The sequence below is a fragment of the Leuciscus leuciscus genome, assembly GCF_965113295.1.
Source record: "Leuciscus leuciscus genome assembly, chromosome: 9".
NCBI classification, from domain to species: Eukaryota; Metazoa; Chordata; class Actinopteri; order Cypriniformes; family Leuciscidae; genus Leuciscus; species Leuciscus leuciscus.
The window spans coordinates 1,912,833-1,936,777 of record NC_138733.1 but is presented as its reverse complement, the minus strand read 5'-3'; the positions used below and the strand labels follow the sequence as shown (position 1 = coordinate 1,936,777).

The 23,945-nt window shown below is 39.9% G+C and overlaps 1 protein-coding gene across 10 annotated transcripts in view; it reads right to left on the bottom strand.

Moving 5' to 3' along the window:
• LOC309506221 (protein NLRC3-like) overlaps positions 1–23,945 on the bottom strand; it is a 186,779-nt gene that overhangs the window by 77,937 nt on the left and 84,897 nt on the right. For 6 of the 10 annotated variants that reach the window (XM_082179927.1, XM_082179932.1, XM_082179930.1 and 3 more), the window contains exon 10: positions 4,747–4,920. In XM_082179927.1, the coding sequence (XP_082036053.1) occupies positions 4,747–4,920 (174 nt within the window). Of the gene's footprint in view, positions 1–4,746; positions 4,921–5,436; positions 5,509–10,936; positions 12,665–12,856; positions 12,953–13,212; positions 13,339–23,337; positions 23,452–23,730; positions 23,851–23,945 lie in introns of all 10 variants that reach the window. The other 4 variants (XM_082179933.1, XM_082179935.1, XM_082179928.1 and 1 more) reach the window with 4 other exon arrangements.

Sequence of the window (23,945 nt, the reverse complement as noted above, 5' to 3'; positions counted from 1 at the left end):
AAGTAGTATATGTAATATTCACAACAATAACCGTTAAAATACTGTCATTTGTATAACAATGGTGAAGTGTATGAATACTTACACACATACGTAAACTCCTCCATCGTTAGTTATGACCGTTCTGACTGGTGAGGACGTGGTGCGCGAAATGACAGTTGGGTGATCATCGCTCTCCACTTCCTGTGAAGTGATGTATTGATGTTCCCTTATTCCCTATGCCGTGCGCAGTGCCCTTTGAACATGTTCGCTCCCTTCGGATTGGAATCTCACTTAAGATGTCGGAAAACCCTGTGAAGTCCACTTCGCAGTCCACAACGCACCTCTAGAGCGACGTTGTTGATTGTTTGAGCATGTGACTGCGCGTTTCTCCTTGTTTTCTATTGTTATGCGCAGCATATTTCCCGTGCGCACAAACACAGCCACAGACAATGAATTGTTTGTTCGGTTAGCAAAGAAGAGCATGATGTATTTTGTATAAAGTTTTTTTTGTTGTTGTTATTAACTGTTTTGAGAACTGGAAATGCACAATTCATGCATACAAATCTGTATATATTAATAAATGAAGATGATTAAATTAGACCGATGCAAAAAACGAAATTCAGGCCCTGCATTTATTAAGACAAACCTAGTCAAAACGAATGCAGTCTATACACTTACTTGGCAGCTCTGTGAAATGTAATACAACAGTGCCACCTACTGTCTAAATGCATTAACATTAAAAGTGTGAGGTGAAACTCTTTTGCATAGACATAGGTAAATGGGTTTGTCAATTAGCCTGAAATAAAAAAATACATTAAAAAAATCAGATCTTGTGCTTCCTCACATTGGAGTCCCGAGTTCATGTACAAAGTTTGGTTTCGATACGTGACAGCGTTCCTGAGATATGGACGACTTCCTGTTTAGCGACTACGCCGCCGATTTCGTTTGGCTGTGACGGGCAAACGCTTCCGAAAATCAAAAATCCTTCTAGTAACTTTTGTGAGGCTTGGTCCAAGGATCATGTACGTCCAGTTTCGTGAAGTTCGGACCAAATTTGTGACCTATGAAAATTTAGTTTCGCTTTTTGTTCAATCCAATATGGCGGACGAACGACTTGGACTCGTGATGTCATCTTCGCGAGCAACTTACACCGGTACTGACCGGACGTTTTAAAGTTGGAACGGTGTCTCTGTCTCAAAGGGCCTAGGCGCAGGAGCTGGCCAAAATGTCTCTCCCGGGAACAATAATAATAATAATAATAATAAGAAGAAGAAGAAGAAGAAGAAGAAGAAAACTTAAGAAGAACAATAAGTGTGCTGCTTTCAGCAAGCACACTTAATAAAGTGTTGCTGAATAATTTTTTAATCTCATGTTATTGCTTTACTTCATCAATCAGTTTATAATATCTGAATATTTTATATTGAACTATTCTATTCATAATAAATTAGTTACTTCCTTTTAATTTGGTAGGATATTAGTAGATACTAGTTATGTTTAAATGTTTTCCCTGTACATTTTTGCCATGTCTGCGTTTTAAAGGGCTTGTTTTGCTCTTTTTGTGATATCTGACAACCCGTCACCTAAAGCTTTAATCAAGAGAGGTTCATCAAGTTCATAAGTGACTAGGAGAACAGCAGTATGAAAACCGAACAGCAGCTACTGTTAGTGTTGACTAAGTAATGTAAATTATACACACCTTGTAACTGCGTCATTATTTTACATAGCTCTGTGTACACTGACACATATCACGCTCCCTCTCAGTGCGTGTGCACGCGAGAGTCTTTTGCATCAGTAAAATGCGATCGGTTAATTTGAGTGACAAGTTGTAATCACGCATTGAATCAAAGCAAGATTTTATCAGCTGGTTCAGTGGCCAATTGTTTGGAGTTAGAAATATATAACTCGCGCTGCATATTTAGTAATTTTGCCTCAGATACAGGATTATACATTCGCTTTAACAAGCAGGTTGTTCATTACCACGGCAACCGCTCACGTGTTATGCTGAATGCGAGTTTCGTGTTTAAAAAGTAACTATACATAAGAGACAGAAAGATGCAGATAACTATACATTATTTAAGGTTATTTCTATTCATTACGATATTTATATATGAACTGTTGTTGTCAAGTAAGCTTCATGCTTTCCCCGTTGCGATCGTGCACTCCTCTAAACTGTAGCCTACGGGTGCCGCACTGCTCTAGACTGCTGCGCCTTCCCCCCCGAAAATATCACGTTAACAACAACCCTTTAGAAAACGTAATTCCTATGTGGATCCTCTTGATCTGTTTTCTCCATATTTCTTTGACAAATCTCAGTGTCTCAGTCTCACGCACGCTGCATGTGAGTTAACCACGCCCACTTATTTACATGTCGCGGTATACACGGAATGAAAAAATCTGTTACGGTTGACATTTTCTACCGCGGTAACGATATATACTGTCATACTGCCCAGCCCTATTAGTACCTGTATTTAGTTTAATCAATCTTTATTTGTATTTTATAATTAGCATTAAACAAAAAATATAGTTCTTATTCACAGTGATTAAAGATTATTAAACAAAAATATTAAAATATAATTGCACAACCACCAAATAGGTGGTGATATGCACTATGTAAATCAGCATTTAACAAAAGAAGAAAGAAGTAAGGTGTGTTTTTTCTCAGCGTCTGTTTCCATGGTGACTCGTGGATTCGTCGCTCTGTTGAGAAGGTCTGAGTTGGATGAACTTACTCCCGGACACGTTTTTGGAAAAAGCACACCTCGAGTAAGCAAGGTTTGGTTTAATCAACCAAGAGATCAGGGTAGTGATGTTACGTATGACACTGAAGCTTCGATATGCGTATCACACATGCGACACAATTTCTAGTGAAGCCCCGTATCGGGGTGTGTATTGGTTTACTAGAGTCACGTGATTGATGACAAATGAAGCCTCACTTTCTGTCCAATCACGTGCGCGTTTCGCTTTGGGTGTCAGAAGGCTCGAACCCCAGATCTCATTTAACGAGTCATTGTTGGCTCAGTCTGGTTTACGGGTTTGTGAGGAGAGTGCTGTACTTTGAAAGTTTACATTTAAATAACCAAAATTTATTTTTCACTACTTAGGCTATTCTTTTTTGTTGTTGTTGTGTCTTTTTGTTTTTGTAAAATCTTTTGCACTTTTGGTGATTTTAGGTAATTTGGTGTTAGTATTTGGGTTTTGGGTGGGATTAGATTAGATTAGATTAGATCAAGTGCATGGTGGGAATATCTCTGTTTCTTTTAAAGATCTTTGGAGCGCGCCACAATGAACTGAGACTCAGCACGTTTTCTTTAATTTTTTAATCTGCAATATTTAAGTGAAATATATTTCAGCCTTTTGTAGAAGAATCTGTCTAATATTTATTAAACATGTAAAAAACATCTTTGGTTCAAAGAGTATTTTTAGTTTCAACTGACCATAGAAATTTGATTTGTTCAAACTCACTTGAGAAAAAGTAAATCAATTACTTGTGCGGCTGTGAGAAGAAGAGAGGGAGTGTGTGTGGCAGAGCAAGACAGGAGAGAGAGAGCGGGATGAGCAACTGTTCTCACTACATATCAGGGAGAAACTGCAGGATTTTCCCTTTAACAGTATAAATGTTTATGTACATTCACTATAAATGCATATATTTGATCATTTTATCACACACAAATGTCATAAAACCGGTTGCGTAGATCACAAATCTACGTACCTTCAGGACACTGACAATAAAGATGGATAGTGACAGAGAAGATAGAATTTCTCGTAGCTCTCCTCAGAAAAACGCTTGTTACACACACACAGTTTGATTGTGTCAGTAGTTTCTGGCCAACCAAACGCCCGCAGCGAGTCTCGCCCTGACAGCATCACGGGGGAAGCCTGCAACACTCTCAACTCTTGCACCATGGACACACACACTTGCGACCCATGAACAGAGGTGGAAAGTAACGAATTACATTTAATTTTAGTAGTTTTTTTGTGTACTTTTTTTGAGTAGTTTTTTTGTGTACTAAAAACTACTTTAAGTAGTTTTTAAAATCTGTAATTTTACTTTTACTTAAGTAAAATTTCATTGAAGTAATAGTACTTTTACTTGAGTAGAATATTTTAGTACTCTTTCCACCTCTGCCCATGAACGCCTCTCTAAACTACTGCGTGATTTTACAGTTTGAAGCGTCTTTCATAGAAAAACACCATGTGCTGTCATGAATAAGAGAAATGTCTTCTCATAGGATAAGAACATGCAGTCTCATTAATAATACAAACACTGACGTGTCACCGATGGACTATAGTGTTTCTCCAGGTCATAATCTGTGACATTGACATGATGTAGACTTTAAACCTGGAGAAAAATCTCTACAGTCTCCAGTTTTCTCCTAAAATTAAAATGAATGGACGGGGTTAATCCTGACTGTGCTGAGATTGAGTGTTTAAAGTAAAGGGTGTTAAATGTATATCATGATGTCAAAGTGTGTTTTTCAGTGTGACTATCAGTACTGCAGTATCACCTTAATGAGGAGCAGCTCATGTGTTCAATCATTTACAGATCAAACACAAACTCACAGCAGAAAGAGAAATAGAGCAAACGCTTTAAAAATATTAATTCTCTTACATCATATGAACAGACGTGAAATTAATTTGATGAATTTGATCATGTTGTTTCAATAGTTTTGCTTGTAATTAATGTAATAAAAGTTATTTCCCTGCATTTTATTCCATTTTGATTATACATTATGAATTCACAGTGACAGTTTCATGTGAGAGTCTTACCACAGTTTCTCCAGTTTACAGTGAGGATTCGCCAGTCCAGCAGAGAACAGCTTCACTCCTGAGTCTCCTAGTTTATTCCCAGACAGATGCAGTTCTCTCAGGTGTGAGGGGTTTGATCTCAGAGCTGAAGCCAGAGCAGCACAACCTTCATCTGTGACACCACAATCCCACAACCTGTAGAGAACAATGACACACTCTTCACTCTCTCAGATCAAAACAGAAATCTTTGTTTTTATTAATTGTGTTTATAATTTGTGCAATATCTCTTTTTTAAAACAATTAATTCACTATATCAGTAAGTTTAACTGTTATTTTAAGAGATTATGTCTATGTGAGGGAGAAAGATTATATAAAACTGATGAAATGGAATGTATTGAATACAACTGTTTTTTTTTTTACCTAAATAAATGTATTAACATTTAAATTAAATTAAAATATATAAAAAGTCTAAATATAAGTGTTATATATATATATATATATATACACATTATAAATGCATATATTTGAAAATAAATTTCTCACAAATATCATAAAAAAACGTTACGTAGATCACAAATCAGGTCAGATAGGTGGAGGGTTTAAAAGCTGAAGTGTGACACTCATATTGTTTGTTAAATCATTAATGTATAATGTTTAAGTAAGAACTGTTATAATGTTTTAACAGTGATGCTTGTTCTCAGTGTTACTTACAGAGCTGATCTAGTTGCTGTAAACACAGGCAGCAGCTTCTGAAGAACTTCATCTGCTGTGTTTTGTGGGACACTAATAAAAAAATAAATTAAAAAAAGTTAATTATTAATGCCAACAATAATAATTCATATCATAAGCGCACACACACACACACGCGCACTAGTAGTGGGAAGTTCGGATCATTTTACTGACCAATAGCGTGCGAGTAAGCCTCAGCACTGTATGGCTGTGCAGGCCCATTGAAACTGAGGCACGTGCCGCCTCAGATTTTTGAGCCAAGTGGATTTTGCATGCAACCTCCAAATCAATTAGGCGTCAGTCTTCATAAGCAAAACATTATTAGTTCCGTGCGCTGCATCCTCGTCAACTTTTGGAGTTCTTCGCCGTTTTGATCACATGATTAACATGGTTCAATCAGGGAGACGCTACAGAAATGACAACGCTGGCGCTGGCGCATCTGTGGTTGCTCGCAGGCTTGCGAGTCGCGGCTGCACAATTTCTCTCTGATGCGTTGCTCATCGGCAAAACTCCCTTCCCGAAACCATAACAAATATTCCAAACATAGAGGTAATGTGCAAATTTACCCTCGCTGTGTTGTGTGTAAGAAGATGATGGTTGAAAATAAATTTGTCCCTTAACATTGCATGTATATTTCTAGATTCATCGTGGCACAGAGAAAAATAAATGAATTATTCAAGAAAACTGGCAGCCAACAACCACAGTTAATAGGTTAGGAATAGAAAAAGAATATGTAAAATCAAATTTTTCTACATTGTCTTGTAGTTATATTGTTTGCCTTTTTTATTTGATCTAAGTACAAGCAGAGATAGGTCTAGTGATCAGGCACAGGCAGAATCAAGCGGTAGCACTGAGGCCTACAACTGTATTGAAGGAGGTGTGCACATTTATCAGTAAAATATACACAAATTGTATATTGTGGGTTTGGAGGCTAGAAATCAGAGCATTATAATGTTTGTAACATTTTATATTGTGATTATCGTTTATTTATGAATCTATAAAAAAATTAAAAAACTGTTCTATTTCAACACTAACATGATACATGTTAACATTATTATTGCATTATAAACTAACAATAAGCAAAATAACATTGTTAATAACATTAAGGAAAGTTAGTAAATGCTGTAACTAAAACATTTAATTGATCGTTTAAAATTCCTAAAGCATTTATGTTAACAAAAGGGACTTTTAGAGGGAAGGGAAGTGTTAGCATGAATGAATATTTTCTAATAATGTATCTTCTACTTATGTTACTGTAGTTAGCAGTCAGATAGGAGGAGGGCAGGAGGCCGATGGTGTAAGTGAGAGAGGGCAGACTGTCACTGTACAAGGTAGGAAAGGGTAACTTGGTTATTCATAAACAGGGGAGGTTTGATTAGACTAATTCATGTTGCATTATGCTTTGCCTTTTTAGAAATAGACTCAGACTTCATTATCCCAAAAGATCAACAGGCCAGGGAGAATTACATTAAGAGAGGTCCCATTCAGAAAGAACTAGAAAGTTATTACATTCCTTTTAATATCTGTATTGTGGGCACATGTTTCTGCATGTTGTGCATGACACCCCTGGGCAGGTCTATTAATCTACATTTACACTACAACACTATTTTGACATATCAGATTTTTTTTTTGTCCTGTCAAATGCGCATATTTTCATGAATCAAGAAGTATTTTGTGTTAAACAAGTTGTTTTTGAAATAAGAAGTAAGCTAATTGTGATAAAGTCACATTAGCTGCCACTTCTGGGGAAGCAGCACTGGCGCACACACACACACGCACGCAGGGGCGGACTGGCCATCTGGAGCACAGGGACTTTTCTCGGTGGGCCGCTGGCCAATGTGGGCCAGCCGGTACACAAATATATATTAAAAAATATATTTAAAAAAATGACGGAAATCATAATATTACATTTCTTTTCTACGCAAATGGATGAGGGAGTCGATCGCGCGGGCGCGGCCGACAAGGAGTGTGTTTCGTGAGCATGTGAGTGTATTGTCCTCACTCCCTGTTAATTTGGTCTACTCTATTGCGTATCTTGAAACACGCCCTCTTTCACGTCCTGGAACACACCAAGCCAACGCCGATGAACTAGCGCTGATGAAAGCCGACTGTGTTGTCGCCTCGCCGTCGCCTGTGTCGCGGGAAAAAAGCTGCACTTGTACACACCGAGAGAACTATAGCCGACTGTCAGCTAGAATGCGCCTGCGTTTAAATGAGACAACTGTCTATTTCTGCAGATATATTCGTCATTCAAAAAGAGAAACCGACGCTGCCGGCTGCAGATACACAAACCGTAAACAAAGCAGTGCGTGCTTACCGTTTTGAATATCAATCCTGCTAAACACTTTCTTTATTCCACTCCGCTCATGTTAATATTGAAATATTCACCAAGGAACACTCAGGTAAGATGACGTAACATTAGAACAGCCTTCTATCTGTGCCGTTTTGACTTCTTTGATCGCTGTTTTGCTAATATTATCGTGCAGTGCACTGACTAGTTCACTAAGCTGAACAGCCAATCAGAGTTCCCTCTTTCACCGACATGTCTAATCTGCTGAAAAAAAGCCGACGAGGACCAATTTCAGCCGACGGTGCGGAACACACTGAGAAAACTTAGTCGGCCAACGCATAAAAACTGGCCGACAGCCGACCGTCGGCTTGGTGTGTTCCAGGCTTAATTTACAGAGAGAGAGAGATTGATCCTTTACATTCAATTTCTCTGAGCAGATAATTACAAACAATTGTCCATGGATGAAAAGGGGAAAAAAAGAAAAGGTGGAGCTGAAAAGTTAAGCGTTAAAAAAAGCATTAGAGGTAGATGCTGTGAAATGCTTCAAATTAACAGTTTATACATTTGGCGCGAAGAGTAGCAGTTCAGCAGGCTCTGACGGCTCTAGCTCCCCCTGACTAGCTGATATGCTGTCTTGATAGTTTTATATTAATAATGTTGTGTGTCTTAATGTTCTTCTGTTTGTTTCCCTTTGTTTTACAAATATGACCTAATATATGTTGTGTTACTTAAAATAAATGTTTAAATAGCATTTATTTTTGTATTGTGTTTTATTTTAATGCTATAAGTGGTGTTAAAAAATATTCTGCACATTAATGGGCCAATGTGTTATGATGTGGGATGTGGTGGGCTGATGTGGTGGGCTGCTGTGGGCCAGAAAGTCCAGGGCCACTTTTTGGTCCCAGTCCGCCCCTGCACGCACACACACACACACACACACACACACACACACACACTCACGCACACACATAATGACCTCATTCATCCACGTCTCGTTCCTCCCTCACACTGCCGCTATCATAGGAGCGTGTGCACACGAGATGCTGATAGCACATGAAAATTCACCCATTTCTCCACTCTCCCTTCCATATCCCGATTATTTCAGACACTTACACTGCACTGTCTCGTGGTTTCGTCCCTGTGTTGTGTGTGTGTGTGTGTGTGTGGGCGTAGTCAGTCTTCCAGCCGAAAGTTGCGCCGGCCAAACCGAACGATCGAGCGGCAGCCGCTGATGACGGCCGGGTCGCGCCGGCGCATCGCAACCGGAAGCTGACGAAACCATTGTCTAGTGTGAATAGGTGTTCGTGTGTGGATTTAAATGCAAAGATTATGTGTTAAGTGTATTATGTGTGAATGGATTATGTGTTTATTATTAATATATATATAATTGGAAATGGATTATTATTGATTATCAAATAGATTAAGTATTTGTATTCAATGTTATATGTACCTGAAAATGTTGTGGCCCAAAAAGGGGCGGGGTTTGGCCTACATAAACCAAGGCCAAACCTGAAGTCCGTACTTGTTTACCATGTCGATGCAAGAGTGCTACGGTAGTGGCTCGAGCAAACCCCAAACCCTTTCGTATACTGTGGATACCTGTTTTTGCCTATATATATATATATATATAAATATATAATTTGAGTATTTTTCTGGTTTATTTTTCCCTTTTGTTGTTTCTTTGGTACTTTGATTTTGTTTTGTTTTGTCATTTATGTGGGCACTTGTATATATTCTACACTGTGGATCAACCTCTCTGACACTGTAAATAAACTCCAGCTTGCACGAAGTGCTTCTGCGAGTGCGCCATCATTTTTACATTCCTTTACAGAATCACATTTCTCCTTGAGGGCGAGCTGCTCGTCTTCATCATATAATCTAGGATGACCATACGTCCTGTTTAACCAGGACATGTCTGGCCAGGATTTCGAGATCGCCCAAAATGCCCGGGATTCGGCTTTTGCTTTCTACAGTCACCATTCATTATGTTTACATTATTACATTATTTGACACTGACACGTACGTGCCAGCTTTGCAGGTCATGCATTCTGCTTCACACGGATCCCGATCGAGACAAAAACACAGGAATTTTCTTAGCAATGCTAAAACGCACATCAACCGATCACTTGTTTAGCGTTCATGTAAACACTACATTCAGATTCACCAATCGGAATTAATTCAGTCCTACCGAATCAAAAGGTGTGCATGTAAACAAAATGAATGGCGATGAAAAAGCAAAAGCCGAATCCCGGATATTTTGGGCGATCTCGAAAACCCGGCCGGACATGTCCTGGAATATGGTCACCCTATAATCTAATCTTTTATCCTCACAGCACGTCAGTTATGTGGTGATGCGCTTTGAAATTATTGCGGGACAAATGAATTTTAATATTAATTAAATTATAAAAGTAGCCTAATAACAATAACAACAATAATTTAACATGCCCTGCATGCCCGTCCGCTACGCCACTGTGAAGAGCTAAACGGCCACCAGGAACGCCATCAAGGCCATTAACTGTTTTATCAAGTTTACTTTGGCCGTCAGTGTGACTTTATTTAATCATCAGGAGGATCCGCGGACGTCCACTTACTATTACTATTAAAACATAATTTTGGAAAAATACTTTCTATTAAATATCTTTATATTAACTGGCTTTTTTATTAATGCAATACAGTGAATGACAGTCGTCTGTGTCTCCCAGTGTCTTACATTATTGTCAGTTTAGTGTTCAGTGATTCATTTACACAGAAACAAAAGATAACATGTATGCCTTCATCTCCGAATACATTATTTGTCTTACACTTCATAATGAACTCAGATAAACTCAGTGCCGACTCGTTTTCCATCAGTTCTTTTACATGAATGGGAATGTGTGCAAAGGATTGTGGGAGATTGAAGAACATGAAGGATACACTTGATGCATCCTTCAAAATGATCTGAATAAAGACACAAAATGAAGTCTGTCTTAAAAAGCTCCTTCAAACTGAGACGGCCTTCAGAGGCGCTTGATGACGTGGCAGTCGAGATATGCAGCCTTACTAGGACACAGCCACGGTTTGAGAAACACCCGCAAATTATGTACAATATCCCAGAAATCAATCTGTGCCCCGTGATTTAAACACCTCTGATCTCTGAGTTTCTCTTTGTTCATAATGTTTAAGACTGTAATGATTGCACTCAGTGTTACTTACCGATCATTTCTGGCTCCAATTAAGCTCTTCAGGTTAAACTCCTGCAGTGTCTTCTCTGAGGACAACAACACAAACACTAAAGCTGACCACTGAGATGAGGAAAGTTTCGCATCACATAATCCTCCAGACCACATATGAGGTTGAGCTTCGTTCACTAGAGAAAGATCACCCAGTTCATTCAGACAGTGAAACAGATTGATGTACTTATCTGGAGAGGGATTCTCATTGATCTTTTCTTTAATGTAGTCAACTGTTTTCTCATTGTTGTGAGAGCTGTTTGCTGTCTGTGTCTTTAGTTCTTGTAAGAGACTCTGATTAGACTTCACTGACAGACCCAGAAGGAAACGAAGGAAAAGGTCCAGATGCCCATTTTTACTGTCTAAAGCCTCATCCACAGCTCTCTGATGGAGATCCGAGAGGGAAACTGTGTCTCCATTAGTTGGTTTGGTAATCTGGTCAAACACATTGATGTTATTGTTGATAAAGGAGAGATGCACATATAGAGCTGCTAGATGTTCCTGAATGCTCAGATGAACAAAGCAGAAGACTTTCCCCTGACACAAGCCCAACTCCTCTCTGAAGATCTGAGTGCACAATCCTGAGTAAACTGATGCTTCTGTCTCATCAATGCCACACTCTCTCAGGTCTTCCTCATAGAAGATCAGGTTGCCTTTCACAAGCTGCTGATACGCCAGTTTCCCCAGTTTGACAATCATGTCTTCATCTTTCACTTTCTTCTCATAGTCCTTCTCATGTTTGATGTTGGTCTGAATGATCAGGAAGTGTGTGTACATTTGAGTGAGAGTCTTGGGAATCTCTCCTCTCTCTGCTTCACTCAACATCTTCTCTAGAACAGTGGCTGAGATCCAGCAGAACACTGGGATGTGGCACATAATAAAGAGGCTCCTTGATGACTTCAGGTGTGTGATGATCCTGTGGGCCAGACTCTGATCACTGATTCTCTTCCTGAAGTATTCCTCCTTCTGTGTGTCACTGAAGCCTCGTACCTCTGTCACTCGATGGACACACTCAGAGGGGACGAGATCCGCTGCTGCTGGTCTGGAGGTGATCCAGATGAGAGCAGAGGGAAGCAGATTCCCCACAATGAGGTTCATCAGCAGCTCGTCCACTGAGGCTGATTCAGTCACATCACACAACCTCACATCGCTCTGAAAATCCAGAGACAGACGACACTCATCCAGACCATCAAAGATGAACAACACTTTATACTCATCACTGGATATGTCCATTTCTTTTGTTTCAGGGAAAAATACATGAAGAAGATCTGAAAGACTGAGTGTTTTGTCCTTCATCAAGTTGAGCTCTCTGAAAGCAAGTGGAAATATGAGCTGGACGTCCTGATTCTCTTTCCCTTCAGCCCAGTCCAGGATGAACTTCTGCACAGAGACTGTTTTTCCAATGCCAGCGACTCCCTTTGTCAGCACAGTTCTGATGGGTTTGTCTTGTCCAGGTAAAGGTCTAAAGATGGCACTGCATTTGATCAGTGTGTCCTCTGTTTCTGCTCTCCTGGACTGTGTCTCAATCTGTCTTACCTCATGCTCATTATTGATCTCTCCACTTCCACTCTCTGTGATGTAGAGCTCTATGTAGATCTCCTTCAGGAGTGTTGGGTTTCCCTGCTTTGATATTCCCTCATACAAACACTCAAACTTCTGTCTCAGATTTGATCTCAATGTGTTGAGGACTTCAGCAGGTTTAGAGTCATGGCTGTAAGAGTAAAATACCACATTATTTACACAAGTCAGAGAAGTAAATTAGTTACAAAACTATTTATGGGACACAGAGCATCATTAGGTTTCTGAAATGTTTTAATCATTAATCATGTGTTTGAGTGATGTGTGATGTGAATTGCAGCACCTAAAATTAAACAACAACAGCAACAAAAGTCCTGCATTTTACCTGAAACCAGGATACATGCTTTCATTAAAGTCTTGTGGTTGAATCACAGGCTTGTACACAGTTTTGTTTTTAACTGGTCTGGATAGAAGATTTGACCTTAAATCAGAATGAAGAGGGTAAAGAATCAGACACACTGATATTGATGTAATTGTGTCATTAACTGAGTAACAGACTGACAGCTTTTACAGTGTGTGAATGTATTAACAATACAATACATAGAGCTTTACACAAGAGCACAATGATCATCATTAATAGACTGAAACTTGCAGGATCATAACTCATTAAACTGGTGTATATTAATAACAATTTCATAAAAATCAAATACCATAAGCATAACTTTTATAGAAATTATATACCTGAGATCAGGCCGTTTGTCTCCACTCTTAAAATTTTGTGGCTTCTCCATAGAGCAGTTACTCTTCATAGACACACAGCTGGACTCTGGGTTTGAGCTCTTCTGCTGGACTGAACTGGTTTTCAAACTAAGTAAAATAAAAAGCATACAGATTTATAAATGTTGTGCACTTTTCCAGGAATCTTCTGTCCTAGAAAAGACCAGGGAGTGTTGTAACGCTTTTGCTTTAATGTCTGTAACTCAGTGTGTTTTGCACTGTTTCAAACTTTTCATTTGTGCCCCTCGTGCCCGTGACAGCATTCAAATAAAGTTTGAATAACTTAATTTGTTATTATTATATGTTAATAGAATATTTAAGCTAGGCTATATATATATACAGTGAGGAAAATAAGTATTTGAACACCCTGCTATTTTGCAAGTTCTCCCACTTAGAAATCATGGAGGGGTCTGAAATTGTCATCGTAGGTGCATGTCCACTGTGAGAGACATAATCTAAAAACGCTGGGACCAGCGTTCAGCATAGAGGACGCGCACGGCAAGAGCGCGCAAGTGTTTTTTCAGAATACTCAGTTCTCCTGTTATTTCAGTGTTGTATTTGCATTAAGGTGAGGCTATCTTCGATTCTCAGCTTATTTGTAATTTTTAACTTCACATAATTCTGTATTTTATTTAGACGCGTTGCTAGATTAATAAACAGCCGCGTGCATGTGAAAATTATTATTGCAATTTAATTGCACTTAAGTATTGACTCCTAGAAGTTTCGATTTGGCCCATTTTCGCTGTATTGACTTAATTGCCGGACCGAGGCAGCAACTGTAAAAGAATAGATATAAATAGAGGAAGTTTGAGGCCATTTCTCCAGGACCAGCGTTCAGCATAGAGGACGCGCACGGCAAGAGCGCGCAAGTGTTTTTTCAGAATACTCAGTTCTCCTGTTATTTCAGTGTTGTATTTGCATTAAGGTGAGGCTATCTTCGATTCTCAGCTTATTTGTCATTTTTAACTTCACATAATTCTGTATTTTATTTAGACGCGTTGCTAGATTAATAAACAGCCGCGTGCATGTGAAAATTATTATTGCAGTTTAATTGCACTTAAGTATTGACTCCTAGAAGTTTAGATTTGGCCCATTTTCGCTGTATTGACTTAATTGCCGGACCGAGGCAGCTGTCCTCACTCAAGCGGTGAAAGCAGTTTATCTATATCTATGTAATTTGCGCGCTGTCGCGGAAGCGTCAGCGGAAGCGTTCAGCTCTCGTGTTCAGCCTCCTCGTGTGAAGACCGACTCGGGTAAAGACCATCGACTCTACCTGCGCGAGTTGGGTAAAGTCGTGCAGGTAGACTCGGGTAAAGCCGCGACCGACTCGGGTAAAGACCATCGACTCTACCTGCGCGAGTTGGGTAAAGTCGTGCAGGTAGACTCGGGTAAAGCCGCGACCGACTCGGGTAAAGACCATCGACTCTACCTGCGCGACTCCACCGAGCGAGGACACCAGAAAGGCACTTACATATCTCCTCTTCCCTTTCCCTTCCCACTTTTTATCTTATTTTTCACCTTACTCACTCGGCACCGCCCTTACAACACACGCAAAAGGCAGCTCAATACTGCTAATCTGCGTCCAATTCTCTCATCCTCACACACACCTCTCTCTCTTTCCGTGGGTCTATGGAATTGTCAGTCAGCTGTCAATAAAGCTGACTTTATTCCAGCCTTTGCATCTCTCTCTACTCTTAGTATCCTGGGCTTGACTGAGACCTGGATTCGTCCAGAAGACTCAGCAACCCCCGCTGCTCTCTCTAGCAATTTCTCCTTCTCTCACCCCCCTCGCCAGTCTGGGAGGGGTGGGGGTACAGGGCTTCTCCTTTCTAACAATTGGAAATACTCAACGCTCTCTCAATTAGCCCAACCCAAGAGAGAGCGATAACTATAGAAGGTTTGATGCTGAATATTATTTATTTAATTGTGAGAGCGTTTAATAGTCAGTCCTCTTCTAACATGTCAACAACAAAGAAATCGACAGTGTGGCAGCATTTTGTTAAAATTGATAACAGGAAAAAGGTTGAATGCAAAGTTTGCAAGCAACAGTTTTCCACAGCTCGACGACAAACATGACATATCATCTAAAAGTGGTAAGCTCACTTGTCTGCGTTAGCTTGCCCTGTCTGTTTTGAGTAGGCTATATGAACATATCAGAATTTGCATATTTCAATGTTTTAGTGTGATAACCTAACTTTTTTAATTTTTTATTTGGAGCCTAATGCGCAATTGCGCTGTGCTGTTGGTTGTGTTAGTTTTGAGCCTAGGATGCTTTATTTTTCAGTTATGCACTTTATTTCGTTTCTGCTCTTGATCTGGTTTGTTTAATAAATATAATTTTTTTATTAAAGTGGACGTGCCTTTTGTGTTTATTAAGAGTAAAAGCTTTAAGTTAATAGTCTATTCGTGTCTCAGCTGCGAAGCTGAGCTCATGTTCAGCCTCGCTCGGTGCGAGGACATGCACGGTGAAATGATAGTGTCTGACAGTTATAACTTATTATTATAACATAAATAATTGTCTAAATTATGTTGCATATTCCTCAACAGTTCTTGTGATGATATCACTAGTTGACAACATAGTACTATTTTCGGAAATCATAAGCTATGATATTGCGCAGGTGCACGTGATGCAACGCTGTCAGAGCCGACAGACTCGAGTGTCAGACTCATTTCAGTGCAAAATAATTAGGTCAAAAACGATTTAATATACTGCAAATAGCCTACTAGTTTTTTATGTTTATTTATAATTAATTTAGGCGGACAACAAGGCTACCAAGTACTGCGCACAATGCGCATCTACATTTTTTTTTTCTACCGTCATTTTTAGTCGATTTTAGTCGATTTTTAGTCGAAAATTTCAGGACTTCAGTCGACCAAGATTTTCTTTGGTTGAGTACAGCCCTACATTTATCGCCCCCCAGGTCAGCTGGGTACTTTCGTAGAGGAGCTGGATGTGCTGCTGTCCTCTTTTCCTGAGGATGGCACCCCACTTCTAGTCTTTGGTGACTTCAACATTCATCTCGAAAAGCCGCATGCAACAGACTTCATCTCTCTCCTAGCCTCTTTCGATCTCAAACGACTCATCACCACAGGTACTCACAAATCAGGCAACCAACTGGACCTGGTTTACACACGCAACTGCATCACAGACAACATTTTGGTGACACCTCTCCATGTTTCAGATCATTTCCTCATAACTTTCAGTCTACAACTCTCTACCCCTGCACCACCACCCCCACCACCAGTCACTTTCAGGCGAAACCTGCGCTCACTTTCTCCCTCCCATCTTTCCTCTGCCGTGTCATCTTCTCTTCCCCCACCCTCACAATTCTCATCTCTGGATGCAAATACCGCAACGGACACCTTATGCTCCATCTTAACTTCTTCTCTAGACAATATCTGCCCTCTCTCCTCCAGGCCAGCACGCGCTACTCCCTCCAACCCCTGGTTATCTGAGGTTCTTCGTGAACACCGGACTGAACTCAGGGCAGCGGAGAGGAAATGGCGCAAATCAAAAGACACATCTGACCTGAGTATGTATAAATCTCTCCTCTCTTCCTTTTCTGTTGATATTCATGCTGCAAAATCTTCATACTTCCACAACAAGATCAACAGCTCCTCCAACATACGATCACTCTTCAAGACATTCAACTCTCTCCTCTGTCCACCTCCACCACCACCCACCTCCTCCTTAACTGCTGACGATTTTGCAAACTTCTTCACCGACAAAACAACAACTATCAGCAGTCAGTTCTCAGCTCCACACACACAGGAACCCAGACTGACCACTTCCACAGCCAATGTCCCTCTGTCCTCCTTTTCTCTGCTATCCGAGGAAGAAGCATCTACACTTCTCCTCTCCAGTCATCCTACCACCTGCCCTCTAGACCCCATCCCCTCACACCTTCTACAAGCCATCTCTCCCACACTTCTACCAGCACTCACACACATCATCAACTCATCCCTACATACTGGCACTTTCCCTACAGCATTCAAACAGGCTCGGGTTACTCCACTGCCTAAAAAACCAACACTAAACACATCATCTGTAGAGAATTACAGACCTATCTCTCTCCTACCATTCATTGCGAAAACACTCGAAAGAGCTGTGTTCAACCAAGTAACATCCTTCTTGTCTCAAAACAACCAGCTGGATGTCAACCAATCTGGCTTCAAGAAAGGCCATTCAACTGAGACTGCATTACTGTCGGTCACTGAAGCCCTACGGATCGCAAAAGCTGCTTCCAAATCTTCAGTCCTCATTCTCCTGGATCTGTCTGCTGCCTTCGACACTGTGAATCATCAGATCCTTATGTCCAGCCTCTCATCACTGGGCATCACAGGAACTTCCCTCCGCTGGTTCGAGGGCTATCTCACAGGTAGGTCCTTCAGGGTCGCATGGAGAGGCGAGGTATCCAAAGCACATCAAATGACCACAGGGGTTCCCCAGGGTTCAGTTCTTGGTCCCCTCCTCTTCTCCATCTACACCACATCACTGGGACACATCATACAGGCACATGGTTTCTCATACCACTGCTATGCTGATGACACACAGCTCTTCCTCTCATTTCAACCAGATGATCCCACAGTAGCTGCACGGATCTCAAGCTGTCTGGCGGACATCTCGACATGGATGAAGGAACATCACCTGCAGCTCAACCTGGCAAAGACTGAGCTTCTCGTCCTCCCTGCCAATCCGTCTCTACAGCACGACTTCACTATCCAGCTAGAATCATCATCAATCACCCCATCAAGGTCGGTCAGAAATCTTGGAGTAACGTTTGATGACCAGCTGACCTTCACAGATCACATTTCAAAGACAGCTCGATCATGCAGGTTTGCACTGCACAACATCAGGAAGATCAGGCCTTTCCTAACTGAGCATGCAACACAACTTCTCGTCCAGGCCCTAGTCATTTCTAGACTTGACTACTGCAATGCTCTTCTGGCCGGACTTCCATCATGTGCAACCAAACCTCTACAAATGATTCAGAATGCTGCAGCTCGTCTTATCTTCAACAAGCCCAAGAGGGCCCACGTCACTCCTCTGTTCATCTCTCTGCACTGGCTACCTCTCGCTGCTCGCATCAAGTTCAAGGCATTGATGCTTGCTTACAGATCTATCACAGGCTCAGCTCCTTCCTACTTTCACTCAATCCTACGGGTCTACATCCCTACCAGAAGCCTACGATCGGTCAAAGAGCGACGTCTCGTGGTTCCATCACAGAACGCCACAAAATCACTTTCCAGAACATTCTCATTCACAGTTCCATGCTGGTGGAACGCTCTCCCCACCCTCATCCGGAATGCAGAATCCCTGACAACATTCAAAAAACAGCTGAAAACCCATCTCTTCCGTGAGCACTTAACCTTATAAAATTTTTTACAAAAATAAAAAATAAAAATAAAAATTCCTTCCCCTTCCCTTTAAAACCTCACTTGTCGGGTTTATGCTATTCTGAATAATGCCTGAACTTTGTTTTTTTGAGCACTACTTGCGTTGTTTTTGCCTCTTCATGATGACTCGCTTAATTTTGTCCTAATCTGTAAGTCGCTTTGGATAAAAGCGTCTGCTAAATGACTAAATGTGAATGTAAAATGTAAATGTAAAAAAAAAAAATCCAGAAATCACAATATATGATTTTTTAACTATTTATTTGTATGATACAGCTGCAAATAAGTATTTGAACACCTGTCTATCAGCTAGAATTCTGACCCTCAAAGACCTGTTAGTCTGCCTTTAAAATGTCCACCTCCACTCCATTCATTATCCTAAATTAGATGCACCTGTTTGAGGTCGTTAGCTGCATAAAGACACCTGTCCACCCCATACAATCAGTAAGAATCCAACTACTAACATGGCCAAGACCAAAGAGCTGTCCAAAGACACTAGAGATAAAATTGTACACCTCCACAAGGCTGGAAAGGGCTACGGGGAAATTGCCAAGCAGCTTGATGAAAAAAAGTCCACTGTTGGAGCAATCATTAGAAAATGGAAGAAGCTAAACATGACTGTCAATCTCCCTCGGACTGGGGCTCCATGCAAGATCTCACCTCGTGGGGTCTCAATGATCCTAAGAAAGGTGAGAAATCAGCCCAGAACTACACGGGAGGAGCTGGTCAATGACCTGAAAAGAGCTGGGACCACCGTTTCCAAGGTTACAGTTGGTAATACACTAAGACGTCATGGTTTGAAATCATGCATGGCACGGAAGGTTCCCCTGCTTAAACCAGCACATGTCAAGGCCCGTCTTAAGTTTGCCAATGACCATTTGGATGATCCAGAGGAGTCATGGGAGAAAGTCATGTGGTCAGATGAGACCAAAATAGAACTTTTTGGTCATAATTCCACTGAACGTGTTTGGAGGAAGAAGAATGATGAGTACCATCCCAAGAACACCATCCCTACTGTGAAGCATGGGGGTGGTAGCATCATGCTTTGGGGGGGGGGGGGGGGGTTCTGCACATGGGACAGGGCGACTGCACTGTATTAAGGAGAGGATGACCGGGGCCATGTATTGCGAGATTTTGGGGAACAACCTCCTTCCCTCAGTTAGAGCATTGAAGATGGGTCGAGGCTGGGTCTTCCAACATGACAATGACCCGAAGCACACAGCCAGGATAACCAAGGAGTGGCTCTGTAAGAAGCATATCAAGGTTCTGGCATGGCCTAGCCAGTCTCCAGACCTAAACCCAATAGAGAATCTTTGGAGGGAGCTCAAACTCCGTGTTTCTCAGCGACAGCCCAGAAACCTGACTGATCTAGAGAAGATCTGTGTGGAGGAGTGGGCCAAATCCCTCCTGCAGTGTGTGCAAACCTGGTGAAAAACTACAGGAAACGTTTGACCTCTGTAATTGCAAACAAAGGCTACTGTACCAAATATTAACATTGATTTTCTCAGGTGTTCAAATACTTATTTGCAGCTGTATCATACAAATAAATAGTTAAAGGTTGGGTAGGTAGGAATTGTCTAAAAAACTTCTTTTCCAAATTTGTTTAAACTTTATTTATATATCAATACATAATTAAAATGTAAGTACTCTGAAAAAGAAAGTATAAAAATCGAGTGTCTGTAGACCTCTCACGACTGTTTTAAAGACAGCTCATTATTTCCATTCACTCCACCCCCTCCCTTCTGGGCTCCTTCCAAAGCCACGCCCCCAAAACACATGAACGCGCGACTCCGACCGCTGAGCTGGAAGACGCATTATTTACCTGAGACAAGCGGAGAGGAGCGCAGTGCATGCAGTGACATCATGTCAGAATCACATGTAATAAAAAAATCTAACTTTATCATTATGAATATAAACAAATAAGATGTATTTTAGTACTCACTATCAAGCTAGCATTGGTAAAGTTTAAAGCTGCAGTAGGGAGCTTTTAAAAAACGTTGACTTAGCCTGAAAATTTGAACAAGCACAGCTTACAGGTCACTCCCCCTCGCTCTCTGCTGCGCTACAGCCCTCCCTCCACAGCGGAGCCTGCCATGAACGCGCAGGGCCAAACATGCAGGGTAAAGTAAACATGCAGGGCCACTGATGACGGCGGATAAACAGTTATCGCACATTCACTGGTAGGGACGAAACATCAACAATATGCTTTACATTGACTATGGCCTGCCCATACTTTGACTATGTATATACATGCAATACATGTAATGTAACTTCATAACGTTGCACTCTTTCTATAAGTTATAAATAGCTAGCAAGATAATAATGGTAACGTTACAGTATCTAAGTAATTATTCTAGCGATGTGTAATGCTAAATAAGGTTTGCTAGTACATTATTTCAGCAACATGACAAGCCAGTGAATTAGCAGGTTTCTATTGTTGCTTTGCACAGTGCGTGACATTTTATCTGTGTGTTATGCGGCTCTCACAGTGGACATGCACCTACGATGACAATTTCAGACCCCTCCATGATTTCTAAGTGGGAGAAAAAATAGCAGGGTGTTCAAATACTTATTTTCCTCACTGTATATATATATATATATATATATATATATATATATTCATCTCATCGTAAAGTTTTTTCAAGCCATTGACTGGTTAGTGGTTATCTTAATTTAGTTAATTATACATAATTGTCCATTCTCTTTACCCAAAATTAACGTTATGTATTATCTAATAGACAGTATATAGCCTATGTTTTGTAAATACTGTAAATGCTCGGCAGTCATGCCAATAAAACTTTGATTATTTCTGGCGCACTGGAATTTTAAGGGAAGTTCAATTTACGGTAATTGAACACATTTCATTTCATTTAGGTTAAATAGGCATAATAATAATAAATAAATAAATAAAGACACGATCAGTGAATGGATTTAAAAGGCTGTGAGATGGATAAAAATGTTTTCTTGTAGGCCTATATTATTTTATGTTCTTACACTCTTTTATCATTTATTGATAAACTTCATTTGAATGGTTTCTATAGGCAACATCGTGCGCAATATAATATGAAGTCGTGGCCACGAGAAATCACGACATAAGGATGACGGCGTTACCTCAAAAAAATGATCTTGTGTATTAGGGCTGGGAGAAAAAAATCTATTCACCTACCTATCGCGATTTCTTTCTTTTTTTGGGGGATTCTAAAATCGATTTTTTCAATTCAATTGCTTTATTTTTGTCCTTTCTTATATACAAGGTTGCCAGAAGTTAGCCACTTTTGTTCCAACAGAGGATGAAATGTGTTATCTATGAGTGTCGTAATATCCCTTTCAAGTGGACGTGTGGAAGAGACGTGAGACTGAATGCACTGAAAGCCCTCGCGCTGCTCATATGCTGAGAGAGAGATAAGACAGTAGAGCTGCACCATTCATCTCTAAAATACTGTGATCTCCATTCAAACACACACACGATCTTCTTCATATTCCTCTGTCTATTAAACCTTTGATAAAATCGTATCGCAACATTTTAAATCTGTGTTGGCGCTGCTGCTGACCCAGAGAGAGTCGTCATGAAACAGCTTCACAAAAGGTCTTTTAAACTTCATAATAGTTTCATTATTTCTGTGATACAATAGTTCAAATTATCATAGAAGTACTGGGATAAAAGTTTAAAGTTCACATATAAACACTGATGTCTACAGTAGCGATCAAAATAGAGTAAATCAGCTTTTGATAGAAACTTGGCACTTAAAATAACGCATTTATCGATTACATTGTTTCACCACTAGGTGGAAACAAGTGACTTTTTTAGTCAAAAATGTATTTGTTATTGAATAATTTACTCAAGAGAATGTAGAACTGTATGATGCTTCTGAAATAAAACTCAAAGATGTGATGAATAGTTTTTGTAAATATGACTCATCTTATACATCATTTACAGTCTGTATAAGTGTATGATTTAACTTTTCCCCATAGTCTAGTGTTAAAAAAAATTGCAATATATGCAATATCGAATCGTAGAATGTAATTTTTTTTTTTTTTTTCAATAAATATCATATCGGCACCCAAGTATCGTGATAGTATCGAATCGGGAGATGCTTCGTCCCAGTCCTATTGTGTATATGTTGTGGCCTATATGAACATGTCCCCTCCCGGTCACTGTAGTTTTGCACTATATTTCAAACTTTGATTACAATTATTTTGAGAAATTAACTTTTAATGGTTTGAAATTAAGCATGATTAAAAAAATTTACCAAAGCGACTGAGAAAAACTGTGATATTAGGAATTAGAAATTCAAAACAAACAAATTGAAATCAACAATGATCAATACCAATGACTCAACCACGATCACATGACTCTTTTCAACGGCACAATGGAGGACGAAGGCTCAACCAACTAAAGAGATCAATGTTTAGCTGAGCTTTAACGATAAACCACCTTACTGTACTCTAGTAACGTGATCTTGCTGTGAAACATCACTGTTCTGACCAGACACTGAGAAGCTTTCAACAAATCTGAACCAGCGGTTAGAAAAATCCACTCAATTTTACACCTACTCCATTATATAAAGGTGGAAACAATCTCAGCTTACATTTACTTGATGTCATTGCTAGTATTAGACTGACTGACTTTGATTAATTATGCTTCTAATTCAAAAGTGTCATACTATAAGCATAACTTTTATAGAAATGATATACCTGAGATTAAGCCGTGTGTCTCCACTCTTAAACTTCATTGGCGGATCCATAGAGCAGTTACTCTTCATAGACACACAGCTGGACTCTGGGTTTGAGCTCTTCTGCTGGACTGAACTGGAACAGAGAACAGGTTCAGTTTAATCCTTTAGATTATTGTGTTCATTCATTATGAGAGGAACCATATTAATATAAACACACTCATCTTTCATCAAGCACTTTGAAGAAACGTTATGATCTTTTGATTTAATATTTCAGATTAGTTTCAAAACAAAAACACAGACAAAAAAGGCACAAAAAAAAAATAATAAATCCTGTAAACTGTTTCTGGGGGGGGGGGGGTGTTCAACAAACAGTGTTCAACAAACAATATTTAACAGTGTTTGTTGAAAGTACCTGCATCCTGGAGGAAAATCTCCATCTCTGGATCCTTGTGAATCAGCCATGATGAAGATACAGGAGAATCTGATGAATTTGATCTCCTCCACTGACTCTGAATGAAGAAACATTCACACACTAGACAGAGTGTAATTAATTAAATTAAATTAATTATTCTATATAAATTAAATAAATTAAATTGATTAAATTAAACAACATTCATATTTAGCTGA